At 34.0% G+C, this 21,045-nt stretch overlaps 4 protein-coding genes and 1 long non-coding RNA gene across 11 annotated transcripts in view; 2 read left to right on the top strand and 3 right to left on the bottom strand.

Moving 5' to 3' along the window:
• Nucleotides 1-1,190, top strand: part of LOC119637334 (probable nuclear transport factor 2) — a 2,297-nt gene extending 1,107 nt beyond the window's left edge. Inside the window, exons 4-5 of one of the 4 annotated variants that reach the window (XR_005247240.1) lie at nt 384-669; nt 1,014-1,029. Coding sequence is in view for 3 of the 4 variants with exons in the window: in XM_038033295.1 (XP_037889223.1) it covers nt 1,014-1,127 (114 nt within the window). In the remaining variant the exon portion in view is untranslated. The other 3 variants (XM_038033297.1, XM_038033295.1, XM_038033296.1) reach the window with 3 other exon arrangements.
• A 60-nt stretch (nt 1,191-1,250) lies between these two features.
• Nucleotides 1,251-3,207, bottom strand: LOC119637348. Of its 3 annotated transcripts, XM_038033320.1 has the most exons (5): nt 2,888-3,207; nt 2,499-2,836; nt 2,140-2,426; nt 1,861-2,083; nt 1,251-1,805 (listed from the first exon to the last, which is right to left on the bottom strand). In XM_038033320.1, the coding sequence occupies exons 1-5, from the start codon at nt 3,039-3,041 to the stop codon at nt 1,626-1,628; spliced, it is 1,182 nt and encodes a 393-aa protein (XP_037889248.1). In that variant the 5' UTR covers nt 3,042-3,207; the 3' UTR covers nt 1,251-1,625. The 3 variants fall into 3 exon arrangements, with proteins under 3 accessions (XP_037889248.1, XP_037889246.1, XP_037889247.1); XM_038033318.1 differs by having other exon boundaries at nt 1,254-1,805; nt 2,499-3,207; XM_038033319.1 differs by having other exon boundaries at nt 1,254-1,805; nt 1,861-2,065; nt 2,499-3,207.
• Nucleotides 3,208-8,410: 5,203 nt separating this feature from the next.
• On the bottom strand, nt 8,411-10,417 carry LOC119637295 (WW domain-binding protein 11). Its single transcript, XM_038033230.1, has 6 exons — nt 10,236-10,417; nt 10,044-10,169; nt 9,876-9,973; nt 9,526-9,810; nt 8,680-9,464; nt 8,411-8,618 (listed from the first exon to the last, which is right to left on the bottom strand). The coding sequence occupies exons 1-6, from the start codon at nt 10,297-10,299 to the stop codon at nt 8,426-8,428; spliced, it is 1,551 nt and encodes a 516-aa protein (XP_037889158.1). The 5' UTR covers nt 10,300-10,417; the 3' UTR covers nt 8,411-8,425.
• Nucleotides 10,418-14,124: 3,707 nt separating this feature from the next.
• LOC119637294 lies at nt 14,125-15,642 on the bottom strand. Its single transcript, XR_005247234.1, has 3 exons — nt 15,551-15,642; nt 15,288-15,492; nt 14,125-15,126 (listed from the first exon to the last, which is right to left on the bottom strand). It is a non-coding gene; the product is annotated as an uncharacterized LOC119637294 (long non-coding RNA).
• Nucleotides 15,643-16,695: 1,053 nt separating this feature from the next.
• Nucleotides 16,696-20,828, top strand: LOC119637292. Of its 2 annotated transcripts, XM_038033229.1 has the most exons (8): nt 16,697-16,979; nt 17,036-17,776; nt 17,852-18,061; nt 18,122-18,823; nt 18,975-19,838; nt 19,898-20,090; nt 20,152-20,409; nt 20,475-20,827. In XM_038033229.1, exons 1-8 carry the CDS (start codon nt 16,907-16,909, stop codon nt 20,728-20,730), a joined length of 3,297 nt encoding a protein of 1,098 aa, XP_037889157.1. In that variant the 5' UTR covers nt 16,697-16,906; the 3' UTR covers nt 20,731-20,827. The 2 variants fall into 2 exon arrangements, with proteins under 2 accessions (XP_037889156.1, XP_037889157.1); XM_038033228.1 differs by having other exon boundaries at nt 16,696-16,979; nt 17,852-18,823; nt 20,475-20,828.
• Nucleotides 20,829-21,045: the final 217 nt, after the last annotated feature.

Raw genomic sequence — 21,045 nt, 5'->3', positions numbered from 1 at the left:
TATATATATATATATATAGCATATTTTATATATATATATATATATATATATCATATTTTATATATATATATATATATATATATATATATACATAGCATATTTTATATATATATACATGCATTTATATATATATACAGAAGAATAAGAATAATTTTCTTTTCATAATCACGCTGAAAAAATGATGAAGTATTAATTTAAGTTAGTTTCCTGTTTAACAAAAGAATGGACCTACATGAATAGCGATTATGAATTAGAAAGTTAAATTCTGTTTGACATACACACGTATATACAATAAATTCAATGAATAATGTATTGTTTATAATACAAAGCTTATTTTCGTATTTTTTTATATTTTATATTGAATATTTTGCGCTCACCATCAGACGGATGAGGATCAACCACATGCGTATATACAAACATTTGTATTGAAGCCAGTGGGTGCTAGTTTTTTTGTGCAACACGACATATTCCGGCTGTCATTGCACGACGTGTAGCGTATGAAAAGGCAAAAAGAAAAGAAATAGAAAATGCGAAATTCATCAATATGGTCAATGCAGAGTCTTTACTTTTGCTTCTAATTCTAAATATGTCCCATTAAAAGCTTATTTGAATATCAATATGTCTCATTACTACAAGACCATGCTAAAGATATTGATGAGCGTTGCAAAAGTGCGTTCTTGTCGATACAATTCTAAATTTTAAACCACAAAAAGAAAATTTAATCAACTAATGTAAAAAATGAAAAGAAAAATATGAAAACTCAGGTTATTGATTTTAAAAAGTAATAATTAAGTCTTTATATTCATATTATTCGCAATTACTCAAGTTTGCCACCATTAATATTATCATTGCTTTAAAACAATTTTAAATTTAACGGCCTTTCATATTCATATGTCTCAAGTTTCCTTACGAGCATGATAAGTTCGTTTATAGTGTTAACAATAATATTCTCCCATATCTCAGCTTAATAAGCATTTTTTATTCATATAAACATTATTGTTTTCTATTTTCAGTGCGACGAAGATCCTCCACATGCTTACTCTCAAATTTTTGTTTTGAAACCCATGGGCGGTACATTTTTTTGTGCTCATGACATTTTCCGTTTAAATATACATAACTCCGTCTAAGTCAATGCTCCTTCTTACATTTAATATTTTCCTCACTTCTTACATCAACATGAAATAAAAAACAAAAAAATTATCTAAAAATTCATAGTTTTTTTCTTGGGTGTATTTATATTTAATAATAAGTACAAGTACCAGAGCATAAATGTCATTACCAGAATTAAGGAATTCAACAATTATATAATTAATTGTGCCCTTTTTTAATAAATAAATAAAAACGGTGAGAACAAAATAGAAGCATAACTCGTTGATAGAGGCTATTTTTCTTTTTTGGTAAAAGCTTCGTTAATAATAAAACTTATGTATAATTATGAAGATATATGAGTATAACTATTTAAATGTATGGCAAATGAGATATATTGGTGATATAAATCTTTGGATTAATTTGTTTTTAACCCTCCGTGTACTTCTGTCTGGTTAAAGGGAATAACCGATTTAAGTAGCTAACCGGATAAGTAGCTATCACAGATATTTAAAGACAGAGTCCATATGTGAAACGGCTTAAATATTGATTCGAAATCTTCTCAAACGGTTGTTACGTGCCGTGGAAAATCCTTTCAATGAACGCATATTTCGATGAAAACTTCTTTGATTTGAAACTATGGAAACACGGCCGTCAACATTACCGCGATGGTCATCTAGAACAGAGCACGTCACAATTACACTTAGCACAGCAATCACCTGCAAACCATGTAAGGTAATAGGGATCTCCAGAGTGAAATAATATAATATTTACCAGAGTTATAATTATGACGACCGTATAAGTATGTATACCAGCTGTAGGCTTATTGTCAATATCTCTTAAAGCCTTCACAATAAGCTCATGTGTAGGGTTCAATTCCAAAGCTAAGCGATAATAATGCAACGAACCTTGAATATCACCATAAGTCTTGAGAATTTCGCCCAGCATATAATATTGCGGCCATACTGTGTGTGCGGGGCTTTGAAATTCAATAGATCTAAACACATTTAAAATAAAGCTCAATAAGCGAATAATCTATGCATGTGAACTTACCTACGTGTCATATATATAGCATCGTCCAAATACTGTAAATTGTACAACACTTTACCTAAATTGAACATGATTTCTGACTCCGTAGGAGATATATCCAAGGCACGACGGAAACATTTGACTGCCTCTATAGCATCCCCCACAATACGCCAGTAGTTGCCAATATGGTGATATACTTTCGCTGAGTGAGGATTATCAAGTTTCGCTTGTTTTAAGTGGGCTTCTAGGGCGGCTAAATTGAAATTCTTATAAGCATGCTTATCATGATTGCGCAAAAAGAAATATGCTACCTAGAAAAAAGATATATGCACAATTATAGACACGTACACAAAGTCAAGTAGAATATAATTTTTTGATCCTACTTCTGGTTCAGGCATTAATTTCATTTCCTTATGTCTATAGTGGTCTCCTATATTTGTGATATAATCATATTGCGTATAATTAAGAAGTTGCCCGCAATCTAACGATTCTTTAATTTTTAAACGTGTTTTAACTACTTTTTCATTATGTGCGTGTTCCATTCGTTGCTCTGCAGTCAAATTGCTACTAAAACTTTCCGTTGAGATTTTACGGCCGATAGACATTTGTATCGGAGAATGTAGTATTGAGGGCTCCAGTGATTGTTGCGACCAGTCAACACCATCGAAAATGCGGTTAGAAGTGGCAATTATGTAAAATACTGCATCTTGTTGATAAATATCTGATGTGAGATCAAGATCATTTATAGTCTTGTTATCTGCGAAGTAAGAACCTTTATTTTTCGCTCCAGTGTCGTGAAATTGTATTTTTCCGGTAGCCGAATTCAGTTTCCACCTTGTTGAAGTTCTGGAATTCGTTAATGTAATCAGAGACCAAAGGGCTGTCATAGCCAATGTCGCTTTCAATATGACCTTAGTTTGTATCATTTCTATTTATGCAAAATTTGTCAGTTGCATATATAATGTGTACTATTGACGTGACGACCACCAAATTTTTGTTGCTTTGGTCTTTTAATCCATTTTTAATTTGCTTTCATAATTATACTTTGTAATCAAAACCTAAAATAAAAATTTGTTACAAAATTTTTTTACAACTATCGAAAATTGCTGTCAAAACAAGTACATATGCCGTCTATATATAGATGCACTCACGCATAATTTCATTACAAATAGTTACCAGACATTTAACAAAAATCTAAAGAAAATTCCATCAAGGTAGACAGCATTAAAGTTGTAAAGAAAATTTTCATGTTCTTATAAATTAATATAAGCCAAGCTAACAAGATTTACTAAAGGAATATATAGAAAAAGAGATTTCCAGTTATGGTCTGTTATAATTTTCTGCCTCCGCGATCGGAAGAAAATTGTATACTACATTTACATTTTGAATTGTAAAATTCAGAAATACACATTAGACGTTAAATTTTTGATCAGCATGACCTTCGGATTCGATTAAATCTTTATCATTGCTTGTGTGCGCAAAGGGTATGATGATCTATATGATAATATACTATATAAAATTTTATACATATATTTAATATGGTTACCTGAAAGTTTAGCATAGAAACGGTCATATTTAGTTCACAAGTATTCCGCAAATACAATAAAAAGCTACTGTTATAAGCTACAGCAGATATTAATATTAAGATTTGTAGATATACGCCAAGAACAATTTCGATGGCCAGTTTAAAAATGATGCTAACTAATTCACAAATATGACGGCTATTACTTTCTAAAGGTGATGTCAAGGATACGTGTATATGACTTCTTTAGCTCCCTGTTTAGTCGTTGTTCTGAAATGCCCTCCACGCGATTTTTAAAGATTGAATTCTTTCGCAATATCATTTTCAATTGTAGGTGAAAAAGACGGTACATCGGCTTAATCGTTTTACAAAACAATATTTTTCATTCTTGTTGTATATAATTTTTTTAATTTAATATCCGTTTTACAAACACATGCACATTGAACCGAATCCATCAGCTATAGCCGATTATTTCCGCAAAATTTTAGATCTTAGATTTTTTTCTAATATGTGAAAATAATACAAAAATGTATTTTTTATTTTCTCTTTGTTTTTGGATACGCCAATGATTGTATTTTAAGATATTTTGAACTGCTTTCGGCATCGAAATCCTTTTTCTGATGTTTTGGAGTAATGAAATAAATTCTTACAGTAACAAGAAAAAGACATTGAGTGCTAGCAACACAGACTATCGGCTCTATTTTACGCAATATATATAATATATTGCATTTATATTGCGTTCTGTAGCTGATTTCAGGATGTCCATAGGATTAGTTGCCCCTATTGCAATATTTCTAACAAAGGAAAAGCTAAGGAAGCCACAAAGAATTTGCTCTATAGTGAGAGTTTGTCCATAATTGCAGTTTGGGGAAGAAGACTTCTTCAAGGTCCACTGGTGAGTTGCAATTGTATCGCCAAGACGAATCCTCGAAAATGTTTTCATCTTGATTTTTTCAATGTTTGTTGGACATAAAAGTGGAATTAATTAGAGGTGCAGAAACAGTATACTTCGCCGCTCGATCAACCTGCTCATTTGCCAATAATCCGACTGATATGACTTGGTACCCAAAGCAGTTCAATTTTTTCGGCGGATTTTGTAATGATATTCCTTAATTTGTGGATGCTGCCCCATCTCGAAGTCGAAAGATTTCGTATAGCTTTTAATACAGACAAACTGTCAGTCACAGTGACGGTTTTGAGTTTAACTTTATGAGAAAGGTTCGTAGCGTGAAGGATAGCTCTGACTTTGGTTGTGAACTTTGAAATACTTTCGTGAAATATGTGATTAAGAAGAACCTCTCCTGAAGCATCTACCACGGTACAAGGAGGTGGCAGACGTAAGGATTTAGAACCATTCGTATAAAAAAGATTCCAACTGTTACTCTCCAGTATTTGGGTTTTTTCAGCAATTAGATTTCTGAACATATTGGAGTGTCGTCTTTCTTGTACATAGACAGCGAAATGTCAGAAGGGTAGCCTTTCAAAACTCACGGAGGTTTAAGATCAAAATGGCGGAAAACTTTCGAGGGAACGTTCAATTTCTTTGCGATATATAAACAGTAGTCAATTGCGGATGGCGACTTATTATCTTGGGAATAATAATTTTTTTTACATCTTCACCGATAATAGATTTGTTTGAATTAGGACGATTGGGGACGATTTCAGCTTTTAATTCTTAAAGACTGTTTTGTATAGTTAAGAGTCCACTTTCAAGTATCATATTGTTAATGGGCGTTGTCCGAAAAGCATAGTATACTGATATTAGATTGGCCGCTTTTGCCGTAAATTATCAAATCGTTATTAATCTTGCTTAAAACAACAAATTTGGTGAGATAAGCAAAGTGCGCATGTCTTTTCCAAGCGACGCGTTGTATTAAAATCCTCTCTGTTTCAAATGGAATGTTAATAATTTACAAATTTTTTTTGTAATTGATAAAATTAAGGGTTTAATAAAATCAAAACTTATAAACATTATGCTCTTGTAGAGAGATTGGTCTATGCACGTGTATAGCTCGTATGGCAAACGTAATTATCAATTTTTAAAGTCTCTTGCTGTGAAGTAGCGGGTTTGCAAACGAAGAGTCTCCCAAGACAATTGGTTTTCATGTGAACAAATTAACATAGCGGGCGGCACTACATTAGGGTTCAATTGATCCTTTTGGTTCTACTTAATCATGTGCTTATCATAATTTATTTAAGAATGTAATTTCTAATATTTTGAGTGCTTTTAAATTTTAAACAGAGTAAAAAACGAGTAAGAAAACTAAATACGGTCGGACCGAATCTTTTATAGCCATAATCATTATCCTAAAAAAGAAACAAAAGAAGTAAAAGAACAAAAACGTCGATTAATTTATTCCTAGTATTTATTGAAGTGATTGGATGAGTACACGGAACCCACGTTACCGTTCGCATGAAAGCTCGCATGAAATGAAGAATGTTTCGCAAAAGGCAACCATAGGTTGAATGCAATGGCGGTGAGTTAATTTATATATATACGTTTTTGCGAATACACATATGAAGATTTTATTCGTAAGGTTTGTGACCAAATGAAAGCTACGCCAGTAAGCTTTTGATTTCGTGGATCAAGGCAAACTTAATTTGAATCGAATAAGTATCTTCTGCCCTTTTACATTGAATTGTATTCAAATAAAAGATATAAAGAATAAAACTGCTTTAGGTTGGTTCGTAAAAATGAGAAAGTTGGCACTTATATATATGATGGAAAACTGGGATTGAACTGCAATTCATTTTAAAAAATTATACATTCCTTATAGGTAAACTAATATGTTAATGTATTAATATATTATATAAAAATCAAAGTTTTCTTAACACAAAAAAATATGAAATACATGAAAGTATTAGATTTCATTTTCATTATACTTTCGTTATTTATTTATAGTACAGTAAACAAACCACAATCACAATCCCTCCAAGAGCCAAAACAAATGCATTGTAGTAAAGAATAGTGTGCGCAATAACAATGAAAAAGTATCAATTAAATTTGTAATATAAAATTCAAATGTAGATCATTTTAATACAAATTTTACATCATGTTTGTCTTTCTTTACGTTTATCCAATTTTGGTTGGATCATTTTAGACCGATGAACGTCAAATTTGCTTGCTATGTTTTCGAAATAAATTTCGAATAACGAAGGCCCTACATAACACAAACGTCCAAATGACGGTTACCTAAATAAACATAGATAATCTGTGGGAAGATTTCTAAAATAACACGCATCGGTTTCTTTAAATTCTGACTTAAAGAAACAAGGAAGTCAAATAAAAGTAATATGATATTTAAGATTTAATGCGTGGCCAAGCATCCGTATGAACCATTTCACGTTGAAAGCTATTTATATTTTCAGTGTTAAATATTTAAATTTAATATTTTGTTTTTAATAACCTTTTTCGGGTAAGTGAATAAAAATAAACGAAGCAAATACTGAGTTCAAGTTTTATTATTAAGACAGAATACCGAGCTGGAGTATAGTATAGAAAGGATAATTCCAATTGTGAAATCTTCATTATCGGAATTCGTTTTTCCAACAAAGAAAGAGAGCAACCTAGCACACAATCTGATCACTTTAGTCGTAAAGAATTTTTGCGAAAGTTAAACATTATTGAGAAATTTCTTTCTAGACAGCATTAGTCACGTTTGCGATTCTATTTTCGTTTTTCGTTAACTATTTGTCGACTGTTGTTGCAGAAGGAATGAATCAGAAATGAGCATCTTATCTGAGAAGTGGACAAAGTGCGGAATGAGGGTCTGATGTATGTGGAAATTTCAACACAAATCGGATGAAATTTATTGAACGAATAAATTCTTCGCTGTACAATATACTAAAGGGTTGTAGGCCATTACCTATACAGTAGTAGTACCTGAAAGAAATGACGAGCAGAGAAGTTGTAAAAAAAAGCATTGCTCTGGAATTATTTAAGCCATTAAACAAATATACATAAGCAAAATATTAAAGATTCCATACCTGACTCGTGGTAAAAATTATGAAATTGCTTAAAATAATATATATAAAACTCTTAAAACCTGCCTATTTTACGGGTCACTCACCTACAATGTATATATATTCTTAACTTAAGGTATGTATATTCGTAACTGACTGCAAAAAACAAATTTCTTAGATGAATCTTGATCATGGGCAAAACCAACAAATAAACAAAGCAAATTAACAACGGCGTCAATTTTCAAAAATTTTTTTCTAAGCCTATATTTAGCAAGTGCGAGAAAGAATACAAAGATGTCAACCAAGAAAAACGAGCTCACTATGTTAAATTAAAGCTTGCTACAAATGTTTACCATTTCCCATAAAGCCAAAGAAAGTTCCGATTGTCCAACAGTACAGTTTTTACTTATTAGCTCAAGATGATACCCAGGTTTCCCTCCAAGACAAATATAACGTTCTTTATTTTAGGTACGCGTGACTAATAAACTAAGTATAGGCAAATATGCAACAGATAAATTGGTCCAATAAACAATAAGTAAAGCTAAAATATAAATTTGAGCAGCAGATGCTTAGAGTTGCCTTTGAAGACAACATATGTTATTTATTTTGTTTAGAACCATCTATGATAGATGATTGCTTACCAGGTCTAGTTTCATTCAGAAATAAATGATCATGTGTTTGATTAGCGCGAGTTCCACAACATTATTGGCTCTTGACGATTACAAATAAGGAAAAGATTGAATCTCCTTTTTATGGTTTATTGAAATTGGTAAAGCTACCGGTATTAAATAAACGCGTTAAAGTAAACCATACAATTCTTTGAATTTATAAAAGTCCTTGCATTTCGTTCATAAATTGTAAATACGCGTCATCTTTAGAGGCGGTTTTGTTGGTATCTGTAATGGAGTTCATATTCTCACAGGCGTATGGTTTAGAACGGTTTTGATGCTTGCGACTTTCTTCACGTTTCACTCGCAAGGTTGAGGGTACGAAACGAGTAACATCGGCACTTAGATTTCTAAAAATAAATTGTTGACATATAAGTCAGTTATTAGGTACTTTTCGAAATTGTTATGTACCTTATTTGAGGCTTTGCAGATATAGTAGTAACGCCCTTGCTGTCTTTATTTTGATGTAATTGCTGGATACTTTTGTGATGATGAGGTAAACGTGGAGGTAGACCTGGAGGTGGTCCAGGGATCCGTATGCCTATCCGTGGGAGGTTACTTAAAGCAGGTGGACGTGGCCCTGGAGGTGGACCAGAAGGCATTCGGATGCCAAAACCATGCATACCTGGCGGTCGTGGAAGCGGCGGCCTAAAAAGCATAGGTGGTGCTAAGCCTGCCAAAGAGGGAACAGGAGGTCCTGGTATAGACAAATGTGCTTGTGTGCTAGGGGTGTTCGGCGCCAAGGCTACAGGAAGTGCTACTACAGTTGTCGTTGTCGCATTTCCAGTTGTACTAATTGACGGCTGCACTTTATTTTCGTTTGCCATGTTGGAATCTACCTCCTTATTTTTAACCCTATCTTCACTTGGCTTATTTTTCGAAATGTCGTCGCCTTCTGCGCTTTGAGAGATCTCTTTACTTGCAGCAGCCTCTTGTTCCTTTTTTTTATGAACGTTTTCCATCTCTCTCATGAATTCGTCAATGTTTTGTCCAGAAATGGCTAGCATACGTTGTTGTAATGAATTTGGTTTAGGCACCACCTTAGATTTTGGTGTGTACTTTTTTAAGACGACTTCCTCATCCTCGGCATCCGTATTGAGGTCGGGCATATCAAACAAATCAGGAGGTGGTCCGATTGGGACGCTTAAGGGATCTTTTTTCTTAACTTCTTCGAGCTTATCGAGAGTCTTGGTTATCTAAAATTGTGAAATAAAAGTTTCCGGAAAACATAGATGTAAGGAATGTTCAAACTTGTACATTTTCATTCGACTTCTTCAAAGTTCCTGGTGGAGCTCCTGGTGCAAAAGGGGGCAGCGAGAGTGCTATTGGGGGTGGAGGTAGGCGCTTAGGACCAGTAAAATTTATTGCGGCTGGAGTAGGCATAGCGGGCATTTGACTCGTGGAAGGTAAAGGAATTTCGTCAATTTGTACACTTTGCGCATGCTTCACACTTTCGTAATACTGTTGCTTCTTAAGTCGCTTCTTTTCATATTCCACTTCCTTGCGCTTCAGTTCAGACCAGTGCTCAGGGTCGTCGTTGTGCTTAAAGTAGAAGAACTTTCTTTTTTCAGCTTTCTTTTATATTGCGCTTTATACTCTCTACTTACATAGAGACGCATAACACGATCAAACGTTTCTTTTAGTTTCTTTCTTTTATCTCTTAGAACTTTCTCATTTAGTGGCGAAGGTTGCAAGACATTGTATTCTAGCGAAACGAAAATAGTTTTTCAATTTAAATTGCTTTTTATAATCATTAGAGAAATGAAGGTTTGTACCCATTTCATCAATCTTCTCCATTTCTTCAAGAATCTGACTTGGATCCTTATTTTTCAGAACAGCCGCTCGAACCATTTGACGTTGTTTTTTATTTTTTTTCAACTCTTTTTTTCGTGCTTCTTTTCCTAATGGATATTTATAAAAGCTTGCATATTAGAAATTACTTATATTAATAGATACCATTCACTTACTAGCTTGATCAGTAGGATTCATATATTTACCACTTTTAGTGGTATTTATTGAGCGGCGTCCCATTTTCCTTCAATTCGATATATAAATTTTCTTATTTTACTCAGTGCTTACCTAAATTGCTTTTAGCCAAATATAAGGACAGCTGTTCCTATCTGCTTATTTTAATTTGATATAATGTAAGCATACCACATAATCTTTAATTTCGGAAGATGCCACGTTATTAATATTTTGATTTCAACGGATTGAAGCAAACCGTTTTCCTAATGTTTACAAAAAAATTGAAATGTTAAGATGAAAACTTTGCAAAGTAAAAATGTCGAAATAAAATTTTTTTTACAGAGCCGCAAATGTGGACTAGAGTAAACCTAAGGAGATCTTAACACTTCTAGGAAAGAATATACGGCCAAGTAGATGGAGTATATAAATAATAAGACGTTTTCCGTCTTTTCAGGTTGTGGCCCCAAGTTTGTTGAGTTTTTACAAAACTTAATGGAAATCCACAAATAATATGGTTTTGCATGTATGCACACAAAAAAAAAAAAAAAAAGAAAAGAAAGCACAAAAAGAAATCGTGATGGTTTCATTTAAATTGTACAGTTATTTATCTAATTTATGTTTATCTTACACTAATGTTTTTTTTAATATTATGTGATTTTTAATTTTGGTTCATATTGTTACGAAAATCTCAAATCCAGTTAATTTCAGCTAAGTAATTTTCCCTAATAATAAATTCCCTAAAGAAACAAAACCCAAATGCGCATTCGCAGGCGCGTTATGCCGCTGCAGGCCGATGAAAATGATTAGAGGAAAAGCAGGCTGGGGCTAGAAATAAAACCATAAATTTAGGTATAGTATATGCTTGTGAGATGTATATAAATAGAATAGTTGTGAAAGGGAGAGTTAGTCGGGGAAGAATATAGAAGTCGAGAAGTTGTACGGCCAAAATAAATTGTGAATAATCCTATATTTAAGGAACGTAATTGTAAGTAAATGAATACAATTGTAAATCAAAGAACTTTGAAGTGTATTTCTCTTGATCAAAATGTCCACGATCCACTGATACGGATTATATCTTACAAAAGCGAATTTCATAACAATATCGTAAATTATTTTGCAAGAAGTAAAACAAGCAATAAAAACAAAAAAATGTTCTGGGTAGTGTTATAAAATTTAAGCAAGTTATCCAGATTAACAGAATTGTGGTGTTTACACAAATCTTTTGTTTGTGTTTGCGCTGATTTTTCATCTTTTGTTTTAAAACCATATGTCTTTGTTTACATTTTCTTGTATAACAATATAAAAGCGCGACTACTCATTGTGCTCACCACATCCGTCAAATTGATCCTCCTGACGATACTAGAAATTCTTCTAGGTACTAAGACGACATTTTTATCAAAGGAGAGATCCATGCTAATCATGACACCCAAACACTTGTGACACAAGACCTCTCCAACTTGAACGCCGTCTAAGTGAAATCGTAGAACAGAAGGACTGGGAACAAAATTAAACAAGATCGCTTTAGTCTTGGATGGATTTAACATAAGCCGATTCTCAACTGTCCACGACGACATAGATCCTAGGCAGTCACCCACAAATCGTTCAATGATCACATTAAAAGCGCAATCATTATTGAACAATAAGAACACATCATCTGCATATAAGAAAACCTCATATATCTCAAGCTCTCTCAGATCATTCACATATGTAATAAACAAGACAAGCTCCAAACCGATTCTTGTGGAATCTCAGCAAACAGTGGGAGGTAGCTAGACCTGAGACTTTTGAAATTGCGATCTATCACGAAGGTACGGAGAGATAAATTTGCAGGCAGTCTGTCAAAAATTGGGTTGCTCACTACGCTTACTACATAAGGTGGAATGGGGTAAAGGGTTAAAAGCGCGAAAGATATTAGATATTAGGCCAAAACAAGCAGCCAGCGAGTAATACGGCCATAATACTACCTGCGAAAGAAAAATGCATATATGATAAAATTATTTGCTTGACGAAAGTATAAACATAAGCAACTTGTCTTTTTGGTAGCTCAGTGCAGCGATGAGTAACAAAAGAAAGCGGGTTAGCCTTTATACTCTTAAAATACAGGATTATTAATTGTTCTCTACCTACAGTATTGCTGAATTCAATTAACATCGACCTATTCTGGCTGATACCGAGGCACAGATTAACTGCCTGCAAGTCTATATTAATACTACGAGAAGAGGCAAACTTCTGATACATTTTTCAGTCTCTCAGGCAAATCGTATATTATGATATTCGATTTGTTCGACATACAATGCATTTACTTCCGTCTCTAGAGTTGATACTGTACTAGCTAGATGGTGTTCAACTTTTTTGATCGAGTCGTTAGATTTATTAACCACCGATTTCAACTCATTGATGGGGGCGGTGAGTTGCATGCTCATATCACGCACAGCTACATCATTAGACTGCTTAGGTTCACGATTTATTTGCCGAACTGCGTTATCTATAGATAATTTGAGCGAGGATTTTCTCTAAAATTTTGAGTAATAATGGCGAAATTGAGATGGCCCTGTAGCCTTCCAGACGCCAGGGATTTTTGCCTTGGTCAGGTATGGGCGATCAAGGAGCTGTCTTCCAGTTACGTCAAAAAATACCAGAAGTAATAATAATAATAATATGTAGCTTATAGAAGTGTCTTTTAATATTCAAAGGATCGTTCTTCACTATTGGATAAGACAGTTTACATAATGAGAGGGTACATCTTTGAGAAATTATAGGAAAATAAGTAGGCGATTGTTCTCTTTTTTTAAAAAGAAATGAAATTTTTTAATATTTTTTTTACGGAGGTTTTGAAAAAGGCGTCAAGGTGTCAGCATATAAGAAAAAAAGAGAAACTAATATATATTTTTTTTAATCGATTTTACAATTTCCACGAGAACAGAAATAAAAAATATTTTAAGTAATTACGAATTTAAATTGTTAAGAGCCTGAAAAGAAAAACAAATTGGAGTAGTTGTGAAATCTTTGAAGAGCGCCATTTAACGTACCCCAAGTAAAAAATTTTTGTTCATCGGGAGAATGAGTCATTGCATTGAGACGTACACGCAAGGCTGTTGAAAAATTCAATATATCGTCACGCTTGCGCACAGTTGTACCGCTAATAATAAAATATTTTATTCTTCGTAATGAGAATGAATCTAATTATCTTAAAGTACAAGGATCCTTGATGAGCGAAAAAAATGTATATTCAGCTCTTCAGAATTCTAGAGAGTTTAAAAAAGTAAATACGTGGGCATCCAAATAGACCAAGTTCGCCTAATTATTTTGGGGGAAGAATAACGCTTAACTCCAATTAACATGAGTTATGACAGTTGAAGAAGAAGTGATGAAATTTGTTGATAAATAGTAAAAGGTTCTCACACCAGAGTAACAAAATTCACAAAATAGACATTACTCGTGTCAGAATTAGTTTTTTAAATAATTTAAAAAGAAAATGGTAAACATTCAGGGGCTAAACGTATATAACATATGCAGGTAAGGCGTAAAAATAATTTAACCGAACACAAAAGAAAAGAATGAGGATAAAGTGTAACCGAAAATTGAATTTAGTTACTAACACGAACATTCGATAAATTTAAATAAATTGTTGAGTTAAATTTTATTGTATGTTAATTAACATAGTTATTTATTCGATAACTTAATTCCTATTAATAGTTTATAATTCATATTATTTAATATAAATATTATAATGTTTGTTAACTAGTTTGTTTTTTATGATACTGACTGGCGAGGTAAGTTTATACACACTTTCACTCATAATCATTTAACATTATAAAAATTCTAAAGGGCGAATTTCTATTGTTGATCCCCCGAATTGAATTTCGCCGACGCAACCAAAATTTATTATGAGCCGTATGCTACAAGATATTACGGTTTGATCAAGCTCCAACACGTCGATAGTATCAACTAATTCTGGGAAAAGGTAAGTAGAATGTGACAGACAGAAGTTATTAAAATTGCGTTTGGATGTAATAACATCGACAAACTGAAAATCTTATCAGAGCTCAGCAAGCTTCAAAACTAGGCAATTCCGAAATTATTTCATGTGGATTAGGGATATCCCTACCAGATGAATTTGGGATAGAAAATGTTAATGCTATTGATTTCGCTCAGTTATTAACCTGGTTCCACAGAACGTGACAGTACACAAAAGGGTTAAGAGAAGACAGAAAGGCTGCCCAATTTTGCTCTCTCTCTCTCTTGACTCCCGTCGTTCCGAGAACGATGCGTTTTGAACTTCATCCAGTCCTTTGACCTCAGAGATATCAGTTTAGCATTATTAAAGTAAATAGGCACGTTTTTTATAGTGTTCTATTAGTTGGGATCGATTTAAGTAAATGGTGATCATCACTCGGATGTCTAATTTGATTAATCAAATTTTCATCGATTCATTCATTTCATTTCATCCTTCCTTTTTACACTGATGGTCGTGAGAGGATAGCCGCAACAAATAGTCACAGATTGAAAAAGCAGTCTACAAGTAGAAGTCACATGTGAAGAAACAGTATACCGTTGATGTATGATATGAGGAACATCACTTTTGGCAAAAAGAGCGCCTCTTTATTATTTCGTGTTTACTTGGTGTGGGTATTCGTTCGTTATAATATGGATCTGTGTTTTTGTATTTTGAATGCTTTCTTATACTACGAATGCAGATTTTGGTCATCAACAACAACAACAACACTCGATAACAGTGACTCACTCATGATGATTAAGCATAATTGCGCGATTGTTAGTTATGTCGAAGTAGCTTCATGCTCCAGCTGAAGAACATAGCAATATGACAACTACGTTAGGTTTCTGTATTGCAATTAAAACTCCAAGACGTACTTGCGGCGTAAGGTGCGCTGGCTATTACATTGAAACAGGTTGGAGCCCAGATTAGACATGAAAATAAAGAGTATAATTATCGAGAGATAGGTTTGAAGTAGAATTCAGAATTAGCTGCGGTTCTTCGGTATGTTGCCACTGTTATGAGAAGATTTAAATCTGGGAACTTTACGAAGGCTTACCTGCAAGAGGTAATTTCAACTTCCTGCGGGTCAACCATATCCGGTAAAGGAGAGACCGGAAAATCATTTGAAAGTTGCAGATCCAATGTGTGAAGTAAAGGTTGCATGTGGAAATGGTGACGTGTCGTTTATTTTGTTTGTTGGCTTAGTGTTGTTATCGGAGGAAATTTTATTATTTTCAGCTGTTCAGGTTGTGTATTTAAGACTTGAAGCAGAAGATAAATTATTAGTGCATGAAGATTTTTGGTTTTTTAGCTTTTTACTTGAAATCTTATTATTGTGCGCTATTAGTTGGGTGGTTCGTGATTTGGTTGGTGGGTTTTTATTAAGTGTAGAAGAAATCGCTGTTGCTGCATAGTTTCTGGAATAGGATATAAAACTGTGCTTGTAAATAGATTTGATGGTGGAAAGTTCGTCCCGTTGACAATTTGTGCAAAAAATAGCTTTGGTATTTGTGGTTGAATGACGTGTTCAAAGAGATGTGAGTTAATGATGTCCCATGATTTCGTTTCAGGGAACTAGGACATTTCGGATCATTAGAAGTGCGCGTATTTATATTGCAGTTAACGCAAAATTTTCTATCACAAATACCACGTGAAGTTAATCGGACACATGGTCCGCAAAGAGTTAAACGTTTGCAGTATTTTTAGTATGACCAAGTTTGCCACTTATGGTGCGTTTAAGAAGATTATGTACGGTAGGTTCGTGAATACAGTACGTAGCGTAGCTAACCCTTATACACAGCGATCGATGGATTTTAACGATTGTGGTGACGGATTTCATTCGAGTTGATTTTTAAAGGAACAGTGTCAATGTGCTTGGCTGTTATGAATTTTTCTGCTGCCTTTAGTTTATTGGTCTTAATTAGCAAATCGCTACTTTTTAACTTAGTGACTTCATTTTAATCTTTGGAGATATAGTCAAGAGTAGTAGCTAGTTTTGGTTCGTTCAGTTTATCATTGGTGAGGGTTGATGCTACAAGAGATATTAAGATAGAGAATCATACTTTTGAAGATTAGCAGAAATAGATGGTGATTCATCAAGATCAAGTTGAAGTCGTTCGGTGTGTTTCGTCCCTTCCTACCACATTAGATATCCGTTGATAAAACGCTGAACTGGACGTAATTCAGGAGGTGAAACGCTTTCGTCTTTAATAACGTAAAAAATGCTTTCAATTTCTTTTTTAGTGAAAAATACTTGCTGAAAAATGTAAATAAACTGAGACACAGTTATTAACGAGAAACGCTAGGAGACTGCATCCCTATACGAGAACCCTTTGGTTAGCTTAAAATCAAAACAACGAATACATTGTTAGCGCGGCAAATGGCCTATCAATGAGAATAATTCTTAGAGGGGATGGATTCGAACAAATGAAGGGTTTATCGCTTGAGAACATATGGCCTACATAATGTTGGTATTGTATGAGTACAATTTTAAAGCAATGCGTCATATTGCATTATATTGTAATATTAAATTTAAAACAGTAAATAATTTAAGCGGTATGGTAACTCCACGTGTTTAAGTTTACGCCTGATTTCAATTTACCGATTTTCATATTTTTCCAATTATTAGTTTTTGTTGGTTTTAGGTATTGTATACCTTTGTTAAGTGATGCAATTATGGAGGATCACTCATCTTACAATTTAATCCAAGCCGTGGACCCAGGAAAGATAAACATTCCCATCAGTGATCGTAACGTTTCCTATTTTCTTAGAATGGAAGTTTCATCTTGATTTGGCCTTTATTAGGTTTTGCTAAACTAACGCTGTCTTCTATCAAAAAAAATGCTGGTGAACTTAAACACTTACATCAGGAAAAGAGAGAAAGCGCGAGTCGCAACCTCATGGAACAATTTTCGTTGGTGCAGTCAAACAACGAAAACAATCCGTTACCAGGAAGTGGGAGCCTAACGAGAAACTCTGACAGTGAGCTAAGCTGCATGGAACCGCTGTACTTTACAGAAAACTCCACGCAGGAACGGGAATCGACCGAAATCTGCTGCCCGCTTGATCAAAAATCTGCGGATATTCTGAACAATACGCCACAAACTTATTTTGTAAATGAGGATGTTATTTATCTTTCTTCCGAATCCTCTTTAGCACCCACAGGAGAAATCGAACAATTAACAGAAGAAGAAGAAGATGTTATTACCGTTTCAGATTCTTCTCACAGTAAAAGTGATCCCAGCAAAATGCTAATATCGAGTTTGACGCTGAATCGTAGCGCAAATAGGAAATTTTTTTCCAGCAATGTCGATAAGGGAAAGGCTAAACACATTGAAGCTTTCCTTCGCGACGTATCAATAGAACGAAAAAAGACAGCAAATCAAAAAAATGACATAAAGGAAAACACATTCCTTGATGGATTGCCATTAAAAGTTGGATCAAAAGAAGAAGCAAAGCAGGCGGAAGCCAAAGGAATAGCCGCAGCTGACACAGAATCCATGACAATAGAAGATAGCTTTAATGCTAATCTTCCTATCACTCAAGGTAAGCTAAAACGGTATATAATAACTTTAGATGGTAACGATTCGATGGGCTCTGACAGCTGCCTCTTTCTATTAGAATCAAACAAAAGTGTTAATGTGGAGCGATCAAAGGAAAAGTCCTCTTCGAGTACATCTAACTTAAATCAAATGTCTTTAAAAATGAAATTAAAAGAGATGAAGATTGGAAGCAAAAGTCAACTAATAACAACAGCGGACACTGAGTCAATGACACCAGAAGAAAATTGCAACATTCATTTTCCCAACTTTGACAACGAACGAAAAAAGCGTATGCAGAATTTAGATAGTACCGATTCGATAACATCTGCTGATTATTCCTCCTTTGAAGTACCCTCAGATGAAAACAATCAGAAGCGATCTAGTAGATGTGCTAGGTTCAATTTATCTAGTGGAGACAAGGTCATTCCGTCTGATAAAGAAAATAATTTAATTGATTATTCTGTAATTGAGGAAAGTATAAATGTTAGTTCTTCTTCAGAAAAAGCTTACCAATCATGGGACGAATCTGTCATTATATCAGAAACTGATGACGAAACGTTCAATAATCATCAATCAACCTCGCGGCCATATAATAATGAAAGAGAAAAAAATTCTTCAATATTTTCCAATATATGTAAAACTAATAGTGGAAGTGAGAGAAGTGATTCCGTTGTAAAAATAAACGAGGTATCAAATAAGTTTGGCAGCATAAATATTTCTGCAAGAATTAATATTAAAATTCATATTCCTTCCGATTCATCTGATACGAGTGACGCTGAAAGTGCATCCCGTATTGCCACAAGTTCTTTTGAAAACGATTTGTCCACATCGAATTATGGGACTGAAAATCGGAAAATGAATGTAGCAAAAAGTTTGGACAATACCTTAAATTCTAAAGAGGTGGAAAACGAAGTGTATCTTCCTGAAGCAGAAAAGCTTTTAACTGAGTTATATGGAAACTCTTGGCAAACTCCAGATATTTTGCGAACACTAAAACGCAGCAGTTATCGAAAAAGCAATGAAACATTACAAGGAATAACGATGCCACAAGGTAAAGGAAGATCTAATTGTGATTACTTTGCAACGTATGTCGAAAAAAATCAGTTATATTCAAAGCAAGTTGGTTGATTTTACTCTTTGTTAATCATGTGTTAATTTGTTTATTTCGAAGTTTTTTCACATTTTGTTATTTAATTTTAAAGTTCGCAGAAATATTTATCCTGGCTTGAATTCGACTGGCATTAGTACGCCCAACACTTCGAGCAACACAAGAGTTGTCTCAAAGGAAAGTGGTAAGGCTGTTGAAAAAAAGAAGAAAGAAAGTCCAATCTGGAAACAATGTTTGACGAATGGTAGTGATTTAGAGTGTACAAATGACGCTTCAGATGACGATGATGCAGACGAAACTGAAACTGATGAAGATTTGATAAGTTCTAAAATGAAGAACCATTCGAAAATGAGCAGTAAAGTTCGAACTCAAAATTCAACTAGGCGTGCAAATAAACACGATAATATTATTTACTTGGATTTAACAAAGCATGAAGTTGAAGTTGAAGAGGGGATCGTGCATAGTCCACCCGTCGATACAGATAAAAAGTTTATATCAAATTTGGAAGAAATCTTGCGTACATGTCGACATAATGAGAAACCTAAATTGCCATGCACTCCGCAATCGTCAAAAACAAAACGAAAATTATTCACTCCTTGCCATGACTATGAGGACTATGAAAGTGGGTCTGAAAAACAAACCCCGCTTAGTAAAGACAAGGCTGCTTTAAATGACGACGGCGATCTTTTACATGATCTTGGAATTGAGCCTTTTGACAAAAGAGGGATCTCGAAAAGGTTACCCTTAATTAACAAGCAATTGCAGTCGGTGAAAAGCGGCAAACCCATTTTCGAGATACCGTCTCAAGAGTACAATATACTAAAAACGTCTAAAAATTGCAAACAGGCTTGTAATCCTCCTGTTCTTAGCGCTCTTCAAACGAAAAGCTTATCCCAAACAGGAAAAACTTTGGCTTTCACTCCTCCTTATAAGTACACTTTTCTGAAATCACTAGACGGTATTTATTTTATTCTACATTATCTTTTAATCTTAGCTCAATGCATTGTTCAATTTTAGTACGTGTTAGCAAAAGCTTTTGTCATCCAGAAGCTCTGTGCTATCTTGAAAATTATCATACGCAAAAGCAGGAACTCTCTAAGGTTTTATACGATTTATTTAATGAAAAAGTATTTAATAATAAATTAGAGGTCCAAGTGATATGGAATAAAAGACTCTGTAGTACTGCTGGACGATGCTTGAATAAGAAAAAGTATGAAATAATATAATAAAATAGTAATAAAATGCCTTCAATAAACTTGCTATGATTGCAGAGCGGGAATAAGACTAAGTTTAATCGAGCTAAGTGATAAAGTATTGACCAGCGCTGACAGACTTCGCTGCACGTTAATACATGAGATGTGTCATGCGGCTGCATGGATATTTGATGCTGCAAAAGGCCATGGTGCCACTTGGAAACAATGGGCTTGTCGCGCAAACTTCATTTTCCCAGAACTACCGAAAATTGGCGTGTGCCATCAGTATGATATCGAGTACAAATATACGTATAAATGCTGCCTATGTGGCGCAAAGTAAGTTTCGAACATAATACAATGCTCGAATACTTTAAATCTTCTGTATTTCATTATTTGTACAGATCACACGCTCACTCCACTTCAAGAAAAGTCGAAAACATAAGATGTTCATATTGTCGCGGAGCAATCGAGATATTTTTAAATAAAAAAGATAAAGAAGGTAATATAATACCCACACCTTTGAGGGAGCCGACTGGTTTTGCTAAATTTGTTAAAGACAATTATAAAACGTACAAACAAGTTGATCGAAAACACTCAGAAATTATGAAAATTTTGAGCACTGAATTTGCCGCCCTGAAGATAAATCAAAAGAATTAAGAACAGATAAAACTTATGCTTTTAATATACGTCTCTTAAAATTAATAAACTATACGTTTAGAATTACAATGTTGTTTTAGTTGCCAAGTATGAGATAATTCCCGGTACAGGACATATTTTTTATAAAACAATTTTATAGCGTTCACCTGCTCAGAGAAAGGCAGACTTCTTGATATCGTAATTAAGCATTTATCAAATACGGCGTAATATGTATACAAACTTATATCTGCAAGAGATGATGCAATTTAATGAAATAGAAATTTGAAACCTACCCGCTAGCGTCATAGTTTTGCACAGGAATTCCTGTAGTAGAAT

This window comes from Glossina fuscipes, unplaced genomic scaffold (assembly GCF_014805625.2).
Source record: "Glossina fuscipes isolate IAEA_lab_2018 unplaced genomic scaffold, Yale_Gfus_2 59, whole genome shotgun sequence".
NCBI classification, from domain to species: Eukaryota; Metazoa; Arthropoda; class Insecta; order Diptera; family Glossinidae; genus Glossina; species Glossina fuscipes.
This window is presented reverse-complemented; position numbering and strand designations above follow the sequence as displayed.

Coding starts and splice junctions, on each gene's coding strand:
- LOC119637348 (XM_038033318.1), bottom strand. CDS start 3,041: ATGATACAAACTAAGGTCATATTGAAAGCGACATTGGCTATGACAGCC. Junction 2,084..2,139: donor GCTATATATATGACACGTAG/GTAAGTTCACAT, acceptor AAATGTGTTTAG/ATCTATTGAATTTCAAAGCC. Junction 1,806..1,860: donor TCGTCATAATTATAACTCTG/GTAAATATTATA, acceptor CATGGTTTGCAG/GTGATTGCTGTGCTAAGTGT.
- LOC119637295 (XM_038033230.1), bottom strand. CDS start 10,299: ATGGGACGCCGCTCAATAAATACCACTAAAAGTGGTAAATATATGAAT. Junction 9,465..9,525: donor TGAAGAAGTCGAATGAAAAT/GTACAAGTTTGA, acceptor TCACAATTTTAG/ATAACCAAGACTCTCGATAA. Junction 8,619..8,679: donor TCTGCAAAGCCTCAAATAAG/GTACATAACAAT, acceptor ATTTATTTTTAG/AAATCTAAGTGCCGATGTTA.
- LOC119637292 (XM_038033228.1), top strand. CDS start 16,907: ATGGAGGATCACTCATCTTACAATTTAATCCAAGCCGTGGACCCAGGA. Junction 16,980..17,035: donor AAACATTCCCATCAGTGATC/GTAACGTTTCCT, acceptor GGCCTTTATTAG/GTTTTGCTAAACTAACGCTG. Junction 18,824..18,974: donor AGGAATAACGATGCCACAAG/GTAAAGGAAGAT, acceptor TTAATTTTAAAG/TTCGCAGAAATATTTATCCT.